At 43.6% G+C, this 19,059-nt stretch overlaps 1 protein-coding gene across 1 annotated transcript in view; it reads left to right on the top strand.

Annotated features, from left to right (window-relative positions):
- ITK (IL2 inducible T cell kinase) overlaps positions 1-19,059 on the top strand; it is a 44,337-nt gene that overhangs the window by 15,353 nt on the left and 9,925 nt on the right. Inside the window, exons 4-9 of the mRNA XM_084883700.1 lie at positions 34-162; positions 3,840-3,880; positions 8,864-9,015; positions 11,360-11,425; positions 13,038-13,092; positions 17,466-17,548. Coding sequence (XP_084739826.1) covers positions 34-162; positions 3,840-3,880; positions 8,864-9,015; positions 11,360-11,425; positions 13,038-13,092; positions 17,466-17,548 — 526 coding nt within the window. The remainder of the gene's footprint in view (positions 1-33; positions 163-3,839; positions 3,881-8,863; positions 9,016-11,359; positions 11,426-13,037; positions 13,093-17,465; positions 17,549-19,059) is intronic.

Genomic DNA, 19,059 nt, shown 5'->3' with positions numbered 1-19,059 from the left:
AATAACTCTTCTGCTGGCGCCAACCCCTTTCAGAAACGAGGAGTAATAACAGTTTGGTGTCCAAGTATCATCCTAACTTCTGGATGGATGGGAGGTGGAGGTGCTGTGCTCAGCTGGAGAAGCTTGCAGTGGGCTGTGCCCAGTACGATCCAACCAAGAATGGTAAGACACTGGGAATTCCCTTTCTTCTTGTAAAATGAATAACCTGACTACTAGTAGAAAGTAAAAGCTCTCAGCTTCTCCGACATCAGGAGTGTTGAAGACTGGATGCAAAAGTCTACATTTTCAGAAATTTCAGAGGGAAATCACTTGCCTCTACTATCTGCCTATGGATTTTTTTTCCATCTCTTACCTCCTCCTACTCAAAGTGTGGTCCTTGGATCAGCAGCATCAACATCACCTGAGAGCTAGTTAGAAATGCAAGTTCTCTGGCCCCATCCCACGTCTTCTGGGTCAGAATTTGTGTTTTAACAAAATCCCCAGGAGACTAGTATGCACAGTAATGTTTGAGAAGCACTGCCATAACTTTCAAGCTAGCAAATTTGAACAGCGTGGTTTACTTAAATCTTAAATTGTAGGACTGTCTTAAGAGGTATATAACATTTTTTATTACTGTTTGAAGTATTACATATGTCTCTTTTTCCCCCATTGACTCCTCCCACGCCACACCCACCTCCCCCAGGACAAGCCCCCACCCCCCAGTGTCTATGTCCATTGGTTATGCTAATATGCATGCATACAAGTCCTTTGGTTGATCTCCTTCCTCCCCCCATTATTTATTTTTTATAGAGCCATCACATCCCACAAGTATTAATTACACAAGTTCAACTCTATATACTTGGAGAGGGAAGAAAGTAAAAACAAAACAATAGCTTATTTTGCTCTCTGGCTCCTCCCCACCTTCAAACTTGCCCTGGCCCTCCACAATGTCAGAGAAAAGGAGGCCACAGCTTACATGAAAAGTGAAAACAAAAGAAGTTGTTGCTTGGCCTACGAGGTCAAGGGCTCAGGTCCTGGGGATTGGAGTGCAACTCGATTTTACTTTATGTGATGGCTTGGAGATCCGAACCCCCAATGAAGTGCAGCTCCACTCTGATGCACTTTTATATGCAATATGCTCCCTTTCCTCTCAACCATCTGGGGTAGAGGATGTGATGTTAAAGGAAGAGGGGACTGAACGGTTCAGGATGCTCAAGGTCACACAGCTAGGAAGTGTTCTGCAAAGCCATTGTTGAATAGGAATGATGGAATTTTTTGCTCCCATTCCCCTCTCCTCTCAATCTCTCTTACCCCAATTACCTTTCCTCATCTGCCAATTTCTTTTTTGCACTAAAACCTAATACCTCAGATTGACAACTCAAGGCGGATGTGTTAAATGTGACACATGGCTGGATTTTCCGTGGCTTCCTGAGTCATAACCCATTTTAGTACCAGTTTAAAAACCACTCCTTCTCACCCTCCACCATGGAAGAGAAAGTTCAAGGTTACCAGTCCCTTGGCCCAGGAGAATGCTGTTTATCTAATTTTAGAAATCAACAGTCCTCTGCATTAGCCCTGTTGACCATACTCATGAAGATGAGTATTTAATGAAAAGGAAATGGAAGGGTTTATATGGGTGGAATTGACCACAATGACAGGGTGGCATGGGCTGGCCTCAATGAGTGAAAACCCTTCCCGAAGCCAGAAATCTGGTGTCCGAATTCCTTCCTGCACCTTGCTGTGGGCCCCCAGATGAGTCATTTGGCCATTGAAGGAACCTAACATCTTTATCTCTGAAATGGTCAGGGAAGTTTTAGGGGGTCTAAAATGAAATATTCTCTAAGCCCCTTTCCATTTTTGAAATTCTTTGAATCTGTGTTTCCATTTGCTGTTTCCACCACGTATGTCACAGCTGTATCACTTCAGGGTGAGCAGTGTTTCCCTCCACTGATTGGTGAAAGACTGAGGTGTGAGAACCATCGGAACCTTCCTGACTCACCAGATGACCCCTGAGGAGGCTGGTCATGCTGATCTTCTCCTCATATGAACCCAGGGCAGTCACTTTGCCAATAGTCCTGCTTCTGCATTGCTCCCTAGATTATGTCCCCATCTGAGCATGCTTTCTTTATACTCTTTTAGACTTGTTTTATAATAAATAGCTGTGCACCATGGCTTTGGCAGAGCTAAGGGAAGAGTCTGAGAACATACCTCCCTGTGCACACTGCACACACACGTTTTGGGCAGTCTCATGGGATTCCTGTGTTGGACACACATATAGAACAGGGTCCAATTCCACAGACCTCTGGGGTGAAAAACACTTGAGGGTGAGTCCCAGCCCCATCACTTCCTTGCTATGTGACTTTACATATGTTTCTTAACCTATCTGCATCTCTGAGCCAATTTTCTCATCTATAAAATAGGGACAATGATTATAAGTAGCTACTTTGTGGGGTTGTTGGGAGACTTGGGTTATGCAAAGCTCTTGGCACAGTTTCTGGCACTTACCAAGCTCTCCATAAATGGCCGTTGTGTCTACTAGTCTTTCTTATCTGTGGACAGAAGAATGAAGCTGAGATATAGCAGTATGTGCATGTATGTCTGGGAAGCAGGAGAGGTGATTGAGTAAAAATGGACCGTGCTATCTACAACCCACAGCAACACTTATTTTTGCAACCAGAACTGGCCTTGCTCTCTGGCTCCTCCCCACCCTCAAACACCTCATACCAACTTCACACAGAGGGCAAGGAAGGAAGGGGAGAACAAGGCCAGAGGAAGAAAGAGACCAGTCACAGAATGTTCAGGGCCAGAAGGGCCCAAGGCCACACAGCTGGTATGTGGTGGGGTGGAGCTGGGGTTAGAATGCCAGTCTGCTGGCTCCAAGTTCAATGCTAAGTAAGAAGCATGCTTCCTATTATGTTGGTTTTCCCTCTTCTCTGTGAATTGCATACCCAATACCCAACCCTGCCCTTGCTCAAGGAGTTGGCACAAAAGGAAGTGAACCTCCTCTTACCACATCCCTGACACAGGCTGTCCAACATCAAGTCAGCTTCATGCAGAGATGAGAAACTCACTACCTACTTATGCAGCCCAGTCCCCTCTTGTCTCCGATCGTTAAAGAAATCTTTGAATTGAGCAGAAACCTGTGAATGACCTCCTATGTGCCACCCAGACACCCACACTTGGTCCATGGATTCTAGGCCTAACTTTCCAGGATGTTACAAGGGAAATACTGAGAGATGGGGAAAGAGATGAAAAGAAAGAGAGAAAGAAGAGAGAAGAAAAGAGGACAGAAGGAATAGAGAGAGGAGAGATTAAAAAAAAAAAAAAAAAAAAAAGTGTTGGTGTGTGCTGTGTGGAGGAGGCAGCAAAAACACATACCCGGAGGCCTTCAGGTAACTAAAAGTGGATTTCAGCTTTGGCGGCCGCCTCCTCTCTCACCTCCCACAACAGCATCAGGAAGCCAGTGAGTCACTGTCCCCCTGAGTCAGCCATTCCCACTCCTGGGCTTAGCAGGTGCCATCATAGAAGTCTCCAGGAAGGACAAAAGCCTAATCCCTGTCCCCACCTTGGGGTTAGGCTTTGCCCAGGAATACAGAAAAAGAGGCCTGGAATAGTGGCTTCCAGAAGTTCCTGGTGTCTCCTAGAATGACACAGTGAACTAGCAGGTTGAGAGAGACATAATAGAGGTTCTAACAGGGTCAATCTTTGTATTTCTGTGTCTCACCGGCTCTTTCTGCCCCTTCCTCCTGCTGTCCTCCTCAGGGAGGGCCCCTTTTCTCTGAAAAGCCCCCGACGGCTCACCTCCGGTTGGGGATGTTCAGTTTTAGGCTCACTTTCTTTTTCTGTTTTTCTCGTTTCAGCTTCAAAGAAGCCTCTTCCTCCTACTCCTGAAGACAACAGGGTGAGTGAGACCTTCAGCACCGGGCGAGTGGGCCCACTGCTGCGGGCTGCTTGACTGGCATGCTCCCACTTGCACTTTTCCTGCCTGCCCCGATTTCTCTGACCCTCTGTGAAGGCAACAGGTTGTTGTGCTTCAGCTGAACTCGGCACACTGCGTTTCTTGGGCCTGAACTGTCTCATGGTTCTGTCCATGTAAACAGGCCATTGAGCTGCTAAAGTTTCACCTCACTTTGTCCACGCAACAAACGCTTACTGTTAAATTGTGTGTCCAGCCACCTGAACTCTTTGGAGTATAATAGCAGCTCACATCTATGTAAACTTGCATATTTACTCTATGTTCATTCTACATAAAGGCACTTTGGAAGCATATATTTGATATTACTTTATATTTTTCAAAGCACTTTCGCACTTTTTTTTTTAATAAATCTTTATTGTTCATATTATTACAAATGTTCCTCATTCCCCCCCCTCCATTGCTCCCCTCCACCAGGTTCCCACCCCACCCTCTGCCCTTTCCCCACTCCCCAATGTCCTCATCCATAGGTGCACAGTTTATGTTCAGTCTCTTCCCACACCCCTCTCTCCCCTTTTCCCTGAGAATCGTCAGTCCACTCCCCTTCCATACCTCTGATTCTATTATATTCAACAGTTAATATTGTTCATCAGATTTTTTTTAATTTCCTTGGTTTTTAGATTCACTTGTTGATAGTTAGGTATTTGCTGTTCATAGTTTTTATCTTTATTTACTTTCTCTTCCGAAAGAACCCTTTTCAGCGATTCATATAATTCTGGTTTGGCGGTGATGAACTCCTTTAGCTTTTTTTTATTAGTGAAGCTCTTTATTTGGCCTTCAATTCTGAGTGATAGCTTTGCTGGGTAGATTATTTTTGGCTGTAGGTTCTTGCTGTTCATTACCTTGAATATTTCTTGTCATTCCCGTCTGGCCTGCATGGTTTCTGTTGAAAAATCAGCTGACAATCTTATGGGTGCTCCTTTATAGATAATTGCCTGCTTTTCTCTTGCTACTTTTAATATTCTCTCTTTGTCTTTTGCTCTTGGAATTTTAATTATGATATGTTTTGGTGTGGTCTTCTTTGGATTCCTTTTGTTTGGAGTTCTGTGTGCTTCCTGGACTTGTAAGTCTAATTCTTTCACCAGGTGAGGGAAGTTTTCTGTCACTATTTCTTTCAGTATGTTTTTGATATCTTGCTCTCTCTCATCTTCTAGGATCCCCATAATTCTGATGTTGGTTCGCTTGAAGTTGTCTCAGAGGTTTCTTACATTATCTTCAACTTTCTGGATTCTCTTGTCTTCTTGCTTCTGCGGAGGAGTGTCTTCTGGCTCTTTATGTTACAAATCTTTGACTTGATTCTTGCGATCTTCCATTTTGTTTTTAGGACTCTGTATAATATTTTTTATTTCAGACAATGTATTCTTTGTTTCTTGTTGATCCCTTATTATTTCTTATTGATCCCTTATTAGTTCTTGTTGATCCCTTTTTATCTCCTCATAGGTCTTATCGATCTTTTCAAGGAAATTCTTGAAAAACCTTATAAGCGTGGTTTTGAACTCTATATCCAGTCTCTTCTTTTCCTCCATTTCTTTTGTTTGTGCTCTATTTCCTTGTCTTGGCATTGACACAGCTTCCTTTAGTTGGTAGGGTGGCTTTGTGTGCTAAGGTGTCCTATATGGTTCAGTGAGTCAGCCTCCCAGTTACCTGAGGTGAACAGTCTTGGTGTAGCCCTTTGTGGGCTGTGTGTGCAGTCTTGTTGTTAAGCCTTGCTTATTGTTGGTATCACTGGGAAGCACTGATCTCCAAGCCAATTGGCTATAAGGATCAGAAGTGTCTCAGCTAGGAGGGTTTCTGTATTCTGCTTCCGTGGGCGGAGACTCGGGGTGGCGCAGACAAGCTTTAGATTCCTGTCTGCCCCTCCTTAGGAGAGTCCTATTGGCAGCGAACGAGGAAGCTAGCCACTGGAAGGGCCTCTGTGCTCTGCTGGATGGGGCGTAGTCTCGGGTGGTGCAGACAAGCTTTATTCAGCCCCTCCCTACGAGGGTCTGGTTTCTGAGTCCCACAGTAATGGCCACTGGCTTCACACACCTCCGAGAGATCCCGCCCACTGCTGGACAGTCTGGCCTCTCCCTGTCTGGGGCCGTCTAGCAGCGCAATAGGGTGGTTCTGTTTTCCTCCCGAACCAGAAAGCCAGCCGCACAGGGAGTAAGCCCGTAGCAAACTCGGCTCGCCCTCTCCACGCTCCACAAGCAAGCTGGCAGCGAACTCTGGGGCCACTTTTTCGCGCGCACAGTTTTCCGTACCTTCACAGTTCCTGAGGTTCAGCGGGCCTTCTTTCTCCTTCCCAGATGGTAGAGCCTCCCCTCAGCCAGCCGTCCCACGCTTCAGGGTGATGTTTCTCCTGTTTTTCAGTTCTAAATTCAAACTTGTGGTAGGCTGCATTCAGGTGCCTGCTCTATGCCGCCTTCTTGATTCTTCACTTTAGCACTTATTACTAGCTCAAAACTCACCATGAGTTCTAGCTGCTTAAGAGAGTTAGAGTTTTATTCTCTTTCCTACACTTGGGAAATCATGTCCCAAGAGAAATTTCGGGACTCTCCCAAGGCCATTCAGGCACTTAGGAGTCAAACCAGGAGGCTGCAGAGTTTCTGGTGGGTGGTCTCTAATTTAAGTGGTGGTTCTCAAAGTCTAATCCATGAACCAGCAGCATCAACATCACTTGGGAGCTTATTAGAAATTCATTGCAGACTCTCAGGCCCCAACCCAGACATATTGCATCAAAACCCTGGGGAAGAGGCCCAGCAATCTGCATTTTAATAAAGCTCCAGGTGAGTCTGAGGCACACTGAAATTTGAGAAACACTGGGCAGGATTTCAGTGATATTGAGTCAACTCTGGCGAAACTATTTAGTCAAGAAGACCAAAAAAAAAGGGGGCGGGGGAGAGAAAGATCTGCCCCTTACGGTCATATCAACACCAAACACCACATTGTAGTGCTTGTCCTTTAATTCCAGAACCTACTGATTCTGCTTCCTCACTGCTCTTCCGGAAGGATGAGCTCTGCTGCTTCCCTCCGGCCAACACGGTGACATTTCAGAAACTGGCAGTGTCCCCATAAGAGAAGTTCTAAATCTCTCAAAACCTCAGGCTGGTTTTTAGATCTGTGTCATCAGCCTCATCCCTCACAACAGGAAAGCAGTGAGCTTAAGTTGTAGCAGAAAATGAGCTCTTCTCCCTTTTTATTTTTTTTTATTTTTATTTTTTTTAATATATTTATTGATTTTTTACAGAGAGGAAGGGAGAGAGATAGAGAGCCAGAAACGTTGATGAGAGAGAAACATCGACCAGCTGCCTCCTGCACACCCGCCACCGGGGATGTGCCCGCAACCAACATACATGCCCTTGACTGGAATCGAACCCGGGACCTTTCAGTCCACAGACCGATGCTCTACCACTGAGCCAAAGTGGTTTCGGCCCTTTTTATTTTTTCATTTATCTTCTAAAAATATTTCACCACATCTCTTGAAGACATGGTTCAGAACCTCACCACCCTGGCACGCAGATGTTTTTCCCCAGAATCTCATCTAAACCCACACCTCTTCGCTTTCAGCCAGCTTGCCCTTGTCTTATTTTCCCCCTCAGTGAAGGTGAAGGCCAGAAGACACTGCCCACCCATCACTCCTTGGATTCTGCCACTTGGCTCTTGAAGACTTTTCAGAGCACAGGGCCTTTGCCGTCATTGTCCTACTTTCAACCACAGGTTAAAATTCATTGCAACATTTCTCACCTTGAGCCTCTTGAATTTATTTCTCCCTTCACTTTCAAGTTCTGTCCCCTAATGGGTGACGCCATCTTGAATGGGCATATAGAGGTGTTATGTGTATTTTTAATCCAGTCTGAGTTACTAGGCTGATGCTCTGTGTGAGAGAGACTAGGGAATGTCATATCCTGCCTTTATCTTCAGGTGCCCCTGACACAACTCCTTCTGCTTAGGGCAAAAGCCTCAGGCCCATCAACTCTAGTTCGAGGAAGCCAATGTACCACTTCACAAACTCCATAAATAGCTAAGCTTCAAATTCCATTCTGGACACAGCTGGGATCACACAAAGACGTCATTTCTTTCTTTCTTTTAAGTGCTACTATTTTTACACTATCAAATGCTTCAAGGACTCAGATAATTTTTTATTTTTATGGCAACAAATCTCGTTCTAGCCAGTAATTGCAATCTCTTCCCTCATGTACTCTCTCACTAAATCTGCCAACCCGCAGCACGTGTGTCCATCCTGAACTTGTCAGCCTTACAGTCTCTTCTTTGTGTCCTCCATCTCTCATCCTAAGAAAGTATTAAGAAGTAGAGACAGGCAACAGAGCCCACATGAAGGGAGCCCGTGTGTTATAATGGAAAGAGCATTCAGACTAATTCAAGTGCTAAACTGAGTACTTCTGTTACTTCATCTGGGCCTCAGTTTCCCCATTCTAAACAAAAGAGTGAATTACATGACTTCTAAGAGGCATTCCAGCTTGATTCTATGGATCTGGACAAACCCACAAGTCAAATCAGAAAAGCATAGGCTAAATGATTTAGTGTTGACTATATCACCTTCACCAAGAATGTCATGCTTCCAACAGAGAGGCTGCAACATGGGACATGGTACAAAAGGAGACATCAGCAGGCTTTTGTGATATGTGAGTGGTTACCTGGAATTCACTGTGGTCAGAATTCACCTCATAGAATGGGAAGGGTGATGAATTCCAGGTATTGAATGTCCTTGCATCATATTCAGTACCATAATTCTAACACATATATTATAGAAAGACAACTAGAGGAAGGCAATTATCTCAGAGAATACCCCAATGGGTTGTAGGAACTGACACCCTCCCAGGAGCAAGTTATAGCTCAGAGACTTGCTGACCTCACTCTGCAGTTTACCTCCTTTCTACATCTTTGTTTGATTTTGTCTACCTCCTCCAGCGATCACTTCAGGAGCATGAAGAAACCCTGGTCATTGCCTTGTATGACTACCAAACAAATGATCCTCAGGAACTCACGCTACAGCGCAATGACGAGTACTACCTGCTGGACAGCTCTGAGATTCACTGGTGGAGAGTTCAAGACAAGAATGGGTAAGGCCTCTCTGTGCTTGCCGTCCAGCGTTTGAGGTGAGGTAGTTTGTCCTGCCTCTCAGCATGACCATGGCACTGAATTAGGAGAGGAAATCGGAGGCAAAAAAGGAGGAGGAAGGAAGAAGTCATTGAGGGGTGTCTTTCCATTTCTCAGAAGTGGCTGGGAGGCAGTCACTTGCTATGCTTGCTCCCTGCACCCCATCAAGCACTCCAGGCCTCAAACTCATCTAAAAATCTCTTGGGTTTTTCTACTAACATCCACCATTTGGGAGACTGACGATTTATTCCACAAAGAAGCTCTATGGTGCCCATATGGGAAGGCTGTACCAGACACAGGTTCAAGACTGTGTGGCTCTCCAAACAGCAGAGGAACCTACTCAGAAATCCATCCCTTCAACCAACTAACATTTCTTTAGCACCAGAGGTGCCAGAAAATTTCTTCTCCTGGGTCTCACTTTCCCAAATGACAGTTTGCCCTTTGTTCAGTGGCCTGTGGAAAGGCTCAACTCTGCACTTCAGAAGGCTTTGAAGAGAACACCCCAGAGGCCAGTCGGCATATGGGAATTTCCCCGTTTGCTCTGTAATAATGCAATATCGTGGAAAGTACGCAAGGTGGCAAGACAGAAGAGTTGCACTTTAGTGTCAGCTGCTCTTGTTGCATAGGACTTTGGAAAAGTCCCTTAACCTCTGTGAATGCATTGCCTCAGCTGCCAAATGCAGACTATAATATCAGATTTATTTATTGACTTGAGAGAGAGAGAGAAACAGAGAGAGGGGGAGAGGAAGAGGAAGAGAGAGAGAAAAAAAAAGAGAGAGAGATTAGTTGTTCCAGTTATTTATGCATTCATTGGTTGATTTTTGTATGTGCTCTGATCAGGGGATTTGAACCCACAACATTGGCGTATTAGGACAATATTCTAACCAACTGAGCTACCCGGCCAGGCCTGATAATATCAGCTTTGACTATCTCAGAATTTTGAGAAAAATCAGTGAGATGATGAAAGTGAAAAGTCTTTGTAAATTATTGATATATATCCACATACACAAGTAATTATCATCATTTGTGTTAGAAAACCCAGCTTTGGTTGGCATGTTAAAACTCAGTCATTCTATTTGAAAGCAAAAATAGTATTTGAGTAAACATATGGTGTGGCAGAAACAGATATTAAGAGAGATATAAAGGAAATAGCAAATTTCAGAACAAGCTGACTCCTGTCACTTGGCACTGACTACCATGAGCATGGTGTTAAGGAGACTTCTGTGGCTGGATGCCAATTCTCCAAAGAAAGCCTGTCATAATTGACTAGCTCTGTCATCCAGGGCCACAGGACATGAGATCATCACCCCATGATGGACATCCCCATTCGTGCTGTCTTCAAACTTCAAAACACATCTGTGAAATGGATTACACATTCCCCATAAACATAATCACTGGATTGAAAAATGCCAAAAACACTTTATGAAGTAAAAAGCAAGAACTTGTCAGGCATCTTCTGATAGACCGGCAGAGTCTGGAGGGATTGTATGTATAATCTAGTTTAGGTCCCTCCTTGCAGGTAGAGTCAGAGGCTGAGAGAGTGAAGGCACACTGCTCTTACCTTGTGGCATTAAATGCAACCCATGAATGTGAACGTAAAAGTACTTTAAAAAGCACAAAGTGACACACAGATGTGAAGTATTTTGATGCGTTTATTAGTCCCTTAATCTGTATGTCTTCGTTTGTGCATAATTATTTAGTCTTGCTCAAAAGGGACGCCCACCCCCGAATCCAACATAACTTTTTCCTTTTTTTCCCCTCATGTTTTACCAGTGTGTCTGGAGGAATTCAATGAACCAAGAATATTAGGGAGGCTTTGAATTAAACCTTACAATGCTGACTGGCAGTATTTTTTGACACCTGTGGTTGGATAGTAATTTTTTATATTTAAATTATTTTGGTTTCCTGATAGTATCATAACAGCATTAAAGTGTGGCGGGGGGGGAGTTGATTATCACATGCAGAAAAAGTTTCCTTATAGAAAACAGAGACTGCACATTGATCTTTTTTTTCCAGTAGAGGAATTTTCACACTGAGGAGAACTGCAAGCAGCACTTTTTAAGTAAAATCGTTCTGCTTTGTTTAGTATGGTTCATATTTCGGCAGTGAATCTATTGCCTTTGACAGATAGATGGTTGTTATTTTTTTAGCAATGCTTTTATTCTCAGACTTCAAAATCTCTTATCAGGAATGCCAAATAATGTGAGACTCTTCCAACTCTAAGGGACTTTTAGCAAATTAAGCTTATAAAATGGAGAGGTGAAAATTAGTCCTCTATTAGTCTAAACACTGGTTTCCCTCTTACAGACATGAAGGATACGTACCCAGCAGCTATCTCGTGGAAAAATCTGCAAATAGCCTGGAAACCTACGAGTAAGATATTTTATTTATTTTACAAAAAAAATATGGTACTAAGGAGTTCTCTTTAGTTTAGAAATAAATTGTTGGTTGATGACAAACAGGCATTTTCTCTTCTTGACCTGCTTTCTTCTTCTCCCCATACTCTGATCCCTAAATAACAGCATAAGGACACTTTATATAGGAGAAGGGGAGGGAAGGTGTGTACTCACCGGCCCTTTTACCAAGAGGATGCTTCTCGGAGGCCCGTGCAGATTGTAGGAAAGGAAATGTTTCTGGGAGTCCCAGGAATATTGGTCTTAATTGAGAAGGAAAAAAAATGCTATGAACACAGGTTCAAATACAAACTGATTCAAAACATGGATTAACACATCCAATACCAAAATAGCAGACAAATAGGTATTAACTAGTCTGTGTTGTTTATTCCAAGCTACCATTTAGAAGAGCCCACGTGGATATTATTTTAGTGGAACTACTTAGAGTTCAATACAATCGAATTGCAGTGTCCAGAGTACTCACCATATGTACGTAGATTTCCTGGCTCATCTGCTGAAATGCCCAGAAGCAATTACACCAAAGTAGCAGTGTGCACACTGGATCTTGGTTTCTAAACCACACTTCCCACTTTGTAGACCAGGAGCTCTTGGAGTGACAAATTGTGGATTCAGAGGTGGGGCACTAGTAATCCTGGATCAGTTCTGGAATCATTAAAAAAATTAGTTGCAATTTACGTTATTGGGACAACTGATGAACATTGAATAAGATCGGATATTAAATAACCACTCATCAATGTTAAATTTCCTGATTTGGATAATTGTATTATGGTTATATAAATGTATACACTATTTCTTTGAAATACACACTGAAGTCATTAGGAATAAAAGTCTATTTTCAAATGGTTCAGAAAAATATAGTATATTTATCTATCCAGAGACACTGGTAAGGCAAATATAAACAATTGGTTCCTCTGGGGGAAGTGTATATGGGAGTTCTTTTGTAGTGTCTTACAACTTTCCTATACCCTTGAAATTATTTTAAAAATAAAAAATTTTTAAGTCCTCACCAAATATGTGATACCAAGGTTGAAGAATGCTAGCTGTGAAGACTTCTATTAACTTATGTGGTTTCTTATTAGTTCAAATGCAGTCAAGTTATTTGTTGCTAAAATTTGAATAAATTCTATAGTGAATAGCTGTCATTTATTTTCTGAAGAGTCTCTCAAAATGAGATTCATTGTGATGAAGTACACAAATAACCTCACCCCTCAGCTAAAAAAGCCATCAGTTCCAAGAATCCCTAAGCTACAATGAAACACATATAAAACATGCTTAAATAGAATTCTTTTTTAAAATAATCAATGCCTGTAGAAAGAAATATGAATTTATTCCAAATGTTCACCAGGCTTGAAAGTTTTGTTTTTTATTTTAATTAGAATCTCCTAATTTATGATAGAAGAGACAAACCCAAAATTCTAACCATTTATAAAGCAATATAGAATAGTGAAGCCTGGATCAAATAAAAATGTATATTCCCCCTCTTGGAGGTATTTCTGGCAGTAATTATCTTTCACAAGTAAATCATCAAACATTTTAAATGTCATTGATCTATGGCTTTTTCCTGCTTTCAGGTGGTACAATAAGAGTATCAGCCGAGACAAAGCTGAAAAACTTCTTTTGGACACAGTAAGTCTCCTTAACCCATCTTTTCACTTAAAATAAATTGTGTTGGCATTTTAGCCATTTAAAGAAAAATCTCTCCATCTGAGTCTAATATTCAGATGATGTTAATGACTAATGCCCAACCCTAGCCTTCCCAGTGAGACCAGTAAGCAGTATGCATGAGTTAATGAAGGTATTAATCTCCTTATGCCAAATGTTAACACTATCCTTGCCATTTCACCATATACCATTTTCCAGTTGTGGTTTGCAAGTATTTCCTATCTGTAAGACTCAAATTTAAATCTTTCCTGAATGGTATGAAGATGGAATGACCAATTTATCTTGGCTTGCCTGGGATTATTCTACTTGTAAAATGGAGACTCCTGTGTCCCAGGGGCACCCCTATCCCCCACCGGTCCCGTGCAAATGGATAATTGGCCACCCAAACAATCCATGATTTTGGACGGTGGTTAGGAGTTTAGAGAAGGAACCTGGGAAGATGTCAGGAAGGATGTGAAAGGCTGTGATGGGAAGGTAGAAGGATGATAAATATTGTCAAAGAATAATTTAAAGACACAAAGTTTATAATTAATGTCTGTTTGCTTTTGCACAAGAGAAACTGATAATAGATTAATTCATTCTATCAGAGGAAACAAATATAGTATCTGTAAGAGGAGAATGGGAGGAGAGAAGGAAAGTCCAGAGTCATATTGGGGATAGCAAACTTGGGTTTTCTTTGGGTAAGTTGCTCTTAGCAGGCAGCTAACTAGAAGACAAGGTAAGAGGTTCTGCTCTTGGGCAACTTGTCCTCATCAAAGAGGGAAGGTTTAGGTGTCTGTGGATTCTCCAAAAGACTCTGTGTGTTTACTGGTGATGAATGTGATACAGGCAGTCTCTTACCCTGGCTGTCTCAATGATCACCTGTCTCAGTTAGGGTAATGTTTGCACCATTTTCTTTATTAGGACTTCTTAATATAAACTCCAGGACCTTACCATTTTGCTGAGCACCGTGAGCTTTGGGCTCTATTGGGAAACAAAACAAACTCTGAAAAAAGACTTCAAGCATAATCTAAGATAAGCTGTGAGCATATGAGGCAGGCTTTCACAGGTCTCTGAGTTCAGAGAAGATGCCAGTGGAGTTAGAAAGATTTCATGGAAGACAAGGAATTGAGCTGAGTCATTATTAGACTCTGGTTTCTACTTGGTTCCACATTGATTTAGCATTTGATCTTTTCCTGTTATTCCCAACAGAACCAATGGAAAACTATTTTTTTTTTATTGTTGATTTCAGAGAGGAAGGGAGGAGAGAGAGAAACATCAATGATGAGAAAGATACTTATGTTTTTCTAGATAAAGTATAAAAGGTACCAGTAAATAGAGACCTTGACAATGTCCCATCGGAGTGAGGTTCCCCTGCTGCATTGCTCAGGCCAGTGCCCCGGTGTATGGCAGTGATATGAGCAAAGACCCGTCAGCCTCCCCTGTTTTTGGTGGTTGTGACTTCCTCTGAGCCCTTTTCAGGAAGTAGGTGGTGCAGCATGTTCTGGATGCCTTATTTTCCCCAGAACTCTAGGCCCCTCAGCCCCAAACCAGAGTTTCCTGTCACCATCGCTGCCTGTCGCCTAGAGCAACTGCAGGGGAGGAGGAGCTCAGCACCTCCTTCACCACAGAGCTGACTGCAAACCTGGCCTCACCTGCTCCTCAAGTCTGCCATGCCTCTTGTGAACAACTGGGCTGGGCTCTGATTACAAATATTTGTCAAAAAAATAAATTAATTAAAAAAAAAATATATATATATATATGAAGGAATTACAACAACAAAATGCTCTTAATTAGCCGAGACCGGTTTGGCTCAATGGATAGAGCGTCGGCTTGGGGACTGAAGGGTCCCGGGTTCGATTCCGGTCAATGGCATGTACCTTGGTTGCAGGCATATCCCCAGTAGGGGGTGTGCAAGAGGCAGCTGATCGATGACTCTCTCTCATCGATGTTTCTAACTATCTATCTCTCTCCCTTCCTCTCTGTACAAAATCAATAAAATATATATTTTTTTAATAATGCTCTTAATTAAATAGAAGAGATGTTAAACTTCTGGGTTTTTTGGGTTGTTTCTTCCCCTTTAGAATAACTTGCATATGCAGGTAAAGTTGGCCTCTGTTGAAGTTTTGTTTCTTCCTGCCATCACACTTCAATGAGGCAAGAGCAAAAGCTTCGCTATTTGGCAAAAGGGGAGACGTTTGGAAGACAATCTATGCTACACGTAATGGGTGGATGGATATCACAAACATGAGACAAAACTGACATATAACATTGTATAAGTTTAGTGTGTACAACATAATGATTTCATACGTGTGTATATGTCGCAAACTGATTACCACGATTAGTTTACAGCCATCACTAGACACTTACAAGTTGTTGTTTTTCCCTTATGATAACTTTTAAGACCTACTCTCTCAGCAACTTTCAAATATATAATCCATATCATTAACCACAGTTCCCAAGCTGTACATTACATCCCCATGGCTTATTTAGGTTATACCTAGAAGCTTGTACCTTTTGACCACCTTTATTCTCCACTACCCCCACTCCCAAATTTCAAAATAGACTCTTAAAACTCCAAGCAGAAATAAGAAGAGTTTGGGGAGTTTCGCAAACTTTATGTGGTAAACTGTATGTTTGGTAACAATGAACAGTATTTGTAAGAGCCAATTGTTCCCAATTTCCTCACCCGCTACCACCACCACCTCTACCACCAGCCCCCCACACACATCCTGCATGTTTGGGGTCAAGTTAGAGGAAGCAGGTTGTGTTTCTGTACAAGGATAAGCTTGTGAGACGGAGATTCTTCAACAGGACTGTTATAAATAAGAGCTGCCTGTTTAGCAGAGTCTGTGGACATCAAACCTGAATGTCTATAAGGATCACATGGCAAGCTTTTGAAAAGTTCAGGTCTTGGAGATTCTAGTGTGTAGATATGGAACAGTGCATGGTCACTTGTTTGCTGTTGCTATTTTGTTTTGTCTCAAGTACTTGTGATAATCAGCAAAGTTTGGGACTCCAGGGTTTAGGGAGTTAGGCCAGATCAGCAGTTCTCAACAAGAGGTGGTTTTGTCTACCAGGGGACACTTGCTAATGCCTATCATCCAATTGTTAGAGGCCAGGGATGCTGCTAAATATCCTATAAACAGGAAAGGCTCCCACCACATAGAATTACGGGACTCAAAATGTCAATGGTGCTGAGGTTGGGATAACCTTGAACTAGATAGCCTTTATATACAGTTCTTTCTAACCCTGAGGTTCTAGGATTCAAATAATTAGCATGGCCATCTGTGGGTATTACTTTTATGTGTATAAGGCCAACATTGGGGTTGGGGAATGGAGGGGCCTGTGTTGTTCTAAACTGTGTATGCTTTGCTCCACGTGCTACAAGTGTATGCCCACCGCACAAGGCTCCTGTCTCTTTCTGGCCTTCCCTTAAGGACCGCACTATGTCTAAGTTAAGTAAACCATAATACTAGGCTTTGCAAATATTACCAGGAGAGATTTACAGGTGGGTGGGAACAGAGCATTAGACATGCAGTTAAGTTTAATTTCAAACAAAGCTAAGATTTTAAAGTTGCCACCAGGAAGAAATAAACTAGAATATCCATTTGCTTATACTGATTTTATCAGCGCTAGCAATATTGTCAGGGGAAGTAAAGAGGACATACTTGGGTCTTCCCCTTCTCTCCACTTCCCTCGTGTGCTCAGGAGCTTCACATTTTTTCTCCTTTTGCTTGAAAACAAAATCAGCACTTTGGAAAGGGCCTAAAAGTTATTGTTGTTCATTAAGGGGCTGACAAAGCTTCCAGGACAGAAAGCTTATGCCCTTGTGGGGGATGCAGACGAGGCTTCTAACATTTGATGAATGGAGGCACCACAGAGTAGTAGAATGAGCACTGGCTTTGCTCACAGGCCACGTTCAAGGTTCAAACCCCAGGTCTGCCACTTACTGGTTGTAGGTGAGAAAGTCACTTAAGATCTGGCACTCGGTATCCTCGTCAGGAAATCGAAGATGGTAACATCTAGATTGCTGTGTTGTGGTGAGGGTTGGACAATATCTGCAATGAATCGGGTACATGGCCAGCTCCAAGAGGACAGTGCTTGTGTCTGTCTTCATTACTACTTATATCCTCACTAGAATAGTCTCTGACTCGTGGCCCATGATAAGAGCTCAAGATATATCTGTTGAACGAATATATAAAATGGCAGCCATTGTTGCTGAAAGTCTGCTCCTTGCCTAGCTGGCCTACAGAATCCCCCCCTCCCGCCCCCTCATCCACAAGCAAGAACGCGGAGAGCATGCATGAGCCTGGTTTTCTGGGATCACTAACCTCCATTCTTTCTGACCATTCCAGGGCAAAGAAGGAGCCTTCATGGTACGGGATTCCAGGACTCCGGGCACGTACACCCTGTCTGTCTTCACTAAGGCCATCGTAAGGTATGATGCCCCCTCCCTTGACAGAGTGGGGAGAGGCAGGCCTGAAGGGGGTGAGGAGGGAAGCCCACGGCAATGTCAGAGCAAGAGGTTGAAAGGTCGCTTGGAATGATGTGTGTTCCCTGCTTCCCCCCCACTTCCCCCCCCCCACCCCCCCGCCCTCCGGAGATGTCCAAGGCCAGAGAGATTAGGGCCATAACTGCAGTCACTTAGCAGGAACATGACCACGCTGGGGCTGGGTGCCAGGTTCCTTTCGCAGTTAGCATCCCTGAGTGCAGAGCTCCAGAGAAAGAAAATACCTGGCCCTGTGTTTGATGAGTTTGTAATTAATTACACGGAAGAATAAAGAAGATACTTTGGCTGGAAGCAAGAAGATACGAGTTCTGGTTCTGGCTCTGCTAACGAAGCTGCCTGCCATTTCCCGAGTCCTCATTGTGTGCCAGGACATCACCGACCATGTCTGACCCTAACGAGCCCTGAAGGCGGTTCCTATGTTCCCTTCACAAAGGAGAAGCGGAGGCTCGGAGAGCTGCTGGCCCTTTTCTGAGGGAATGGGTGCGAGTGGCCAAGCCCCGTCAGGACCCCGCTGACTGCCTGCAAGACTCTCACTCCTGGTCTGCCCCTCTCCGGGCCTCAGTTTCCATCTCTGTAAAATGGTGTCAAATTCTCTTCTAATCGAAAGTTAGGAAGAGTAAGCAGTTGGGCAATTACCAAAAATAAAGAAAGAAGAGAAGAGGGAAAATGAATTATGAAGGGGTCCTCGTGGAACACTTGTTGGAGGACAGAGGATGTCAGCAAGACTCAGAGCAAGAGCAGGGTTTAGAGAGGCGACAGAGAGGAAAGGCGCTGCCCAGGGCTGGGAAAGAACGGGGTGCACAACACAGAGGGGCCCACCTCTGCCCTGCCTGGAGGACAGTAGCGAGAGTGACATGCAACTGCGTAAGGTAGAATAGAGGAGAGCGTGGAGGTCTCTGAGACATCCCCAGGTTCAGTGATTCGATAGGAAGACTCCCAGGACTCAGCATTTAGTGGTCCTCGAGGCTGAGATTTATCACAGCCAAAGGATGCAAAGCAAAGTCAGCAAAAGGCACCTGGGGCCAAATCCAGAGAAAACCAAACATAAGCGACCAGAGTCCTCTCCCAGTATAGTCACACAAGGCATACGGAATTTCTCCAGCAACAAGTTGGGATAACAGGGAGAGGAGCAAGGGGCGGGATGGGGGTAGTGGTGGCGGGGGGGGTAGTGGCATCTATGGGGGAAGCTCAGGAGAGATTCAGTGCCGATGGTTTTCACTGGGGGTTGGCCACATAGGCAGCCTCTGCCTAGCACATAGCAAACTTCCAAGTTCCCAGAAGAAAAACAGACATTGGGCATAACCACATTGTTTATATAAACCATTGAGGCACAAGGAGCCACCTTATTAGTTATAGAATGGTGAGAATCCTCCCGAAATCCAAGTTCTCAGGTGCCAGCCCAGGGCCAACCTTGCAAGGGGGTCTTTCTAAGGACATGA

This window comes from Pipistrellus hanaki, assembly GCF_964339955.1.
Source record: "Pipistrellus hanaki genome assembly, chromosome: 5".
Lineage (NCBI taxonomy): Eukaryota > Metazoa > Chordata > Mammalia > Chiroptera > Vespertilionidae > Pipistrellus > Pipistrellus hanaki.
Note: the sequence above shows the minus strand (reverse complement) of the source record. Positions and strands in the feature narration are given on the sequence as shown.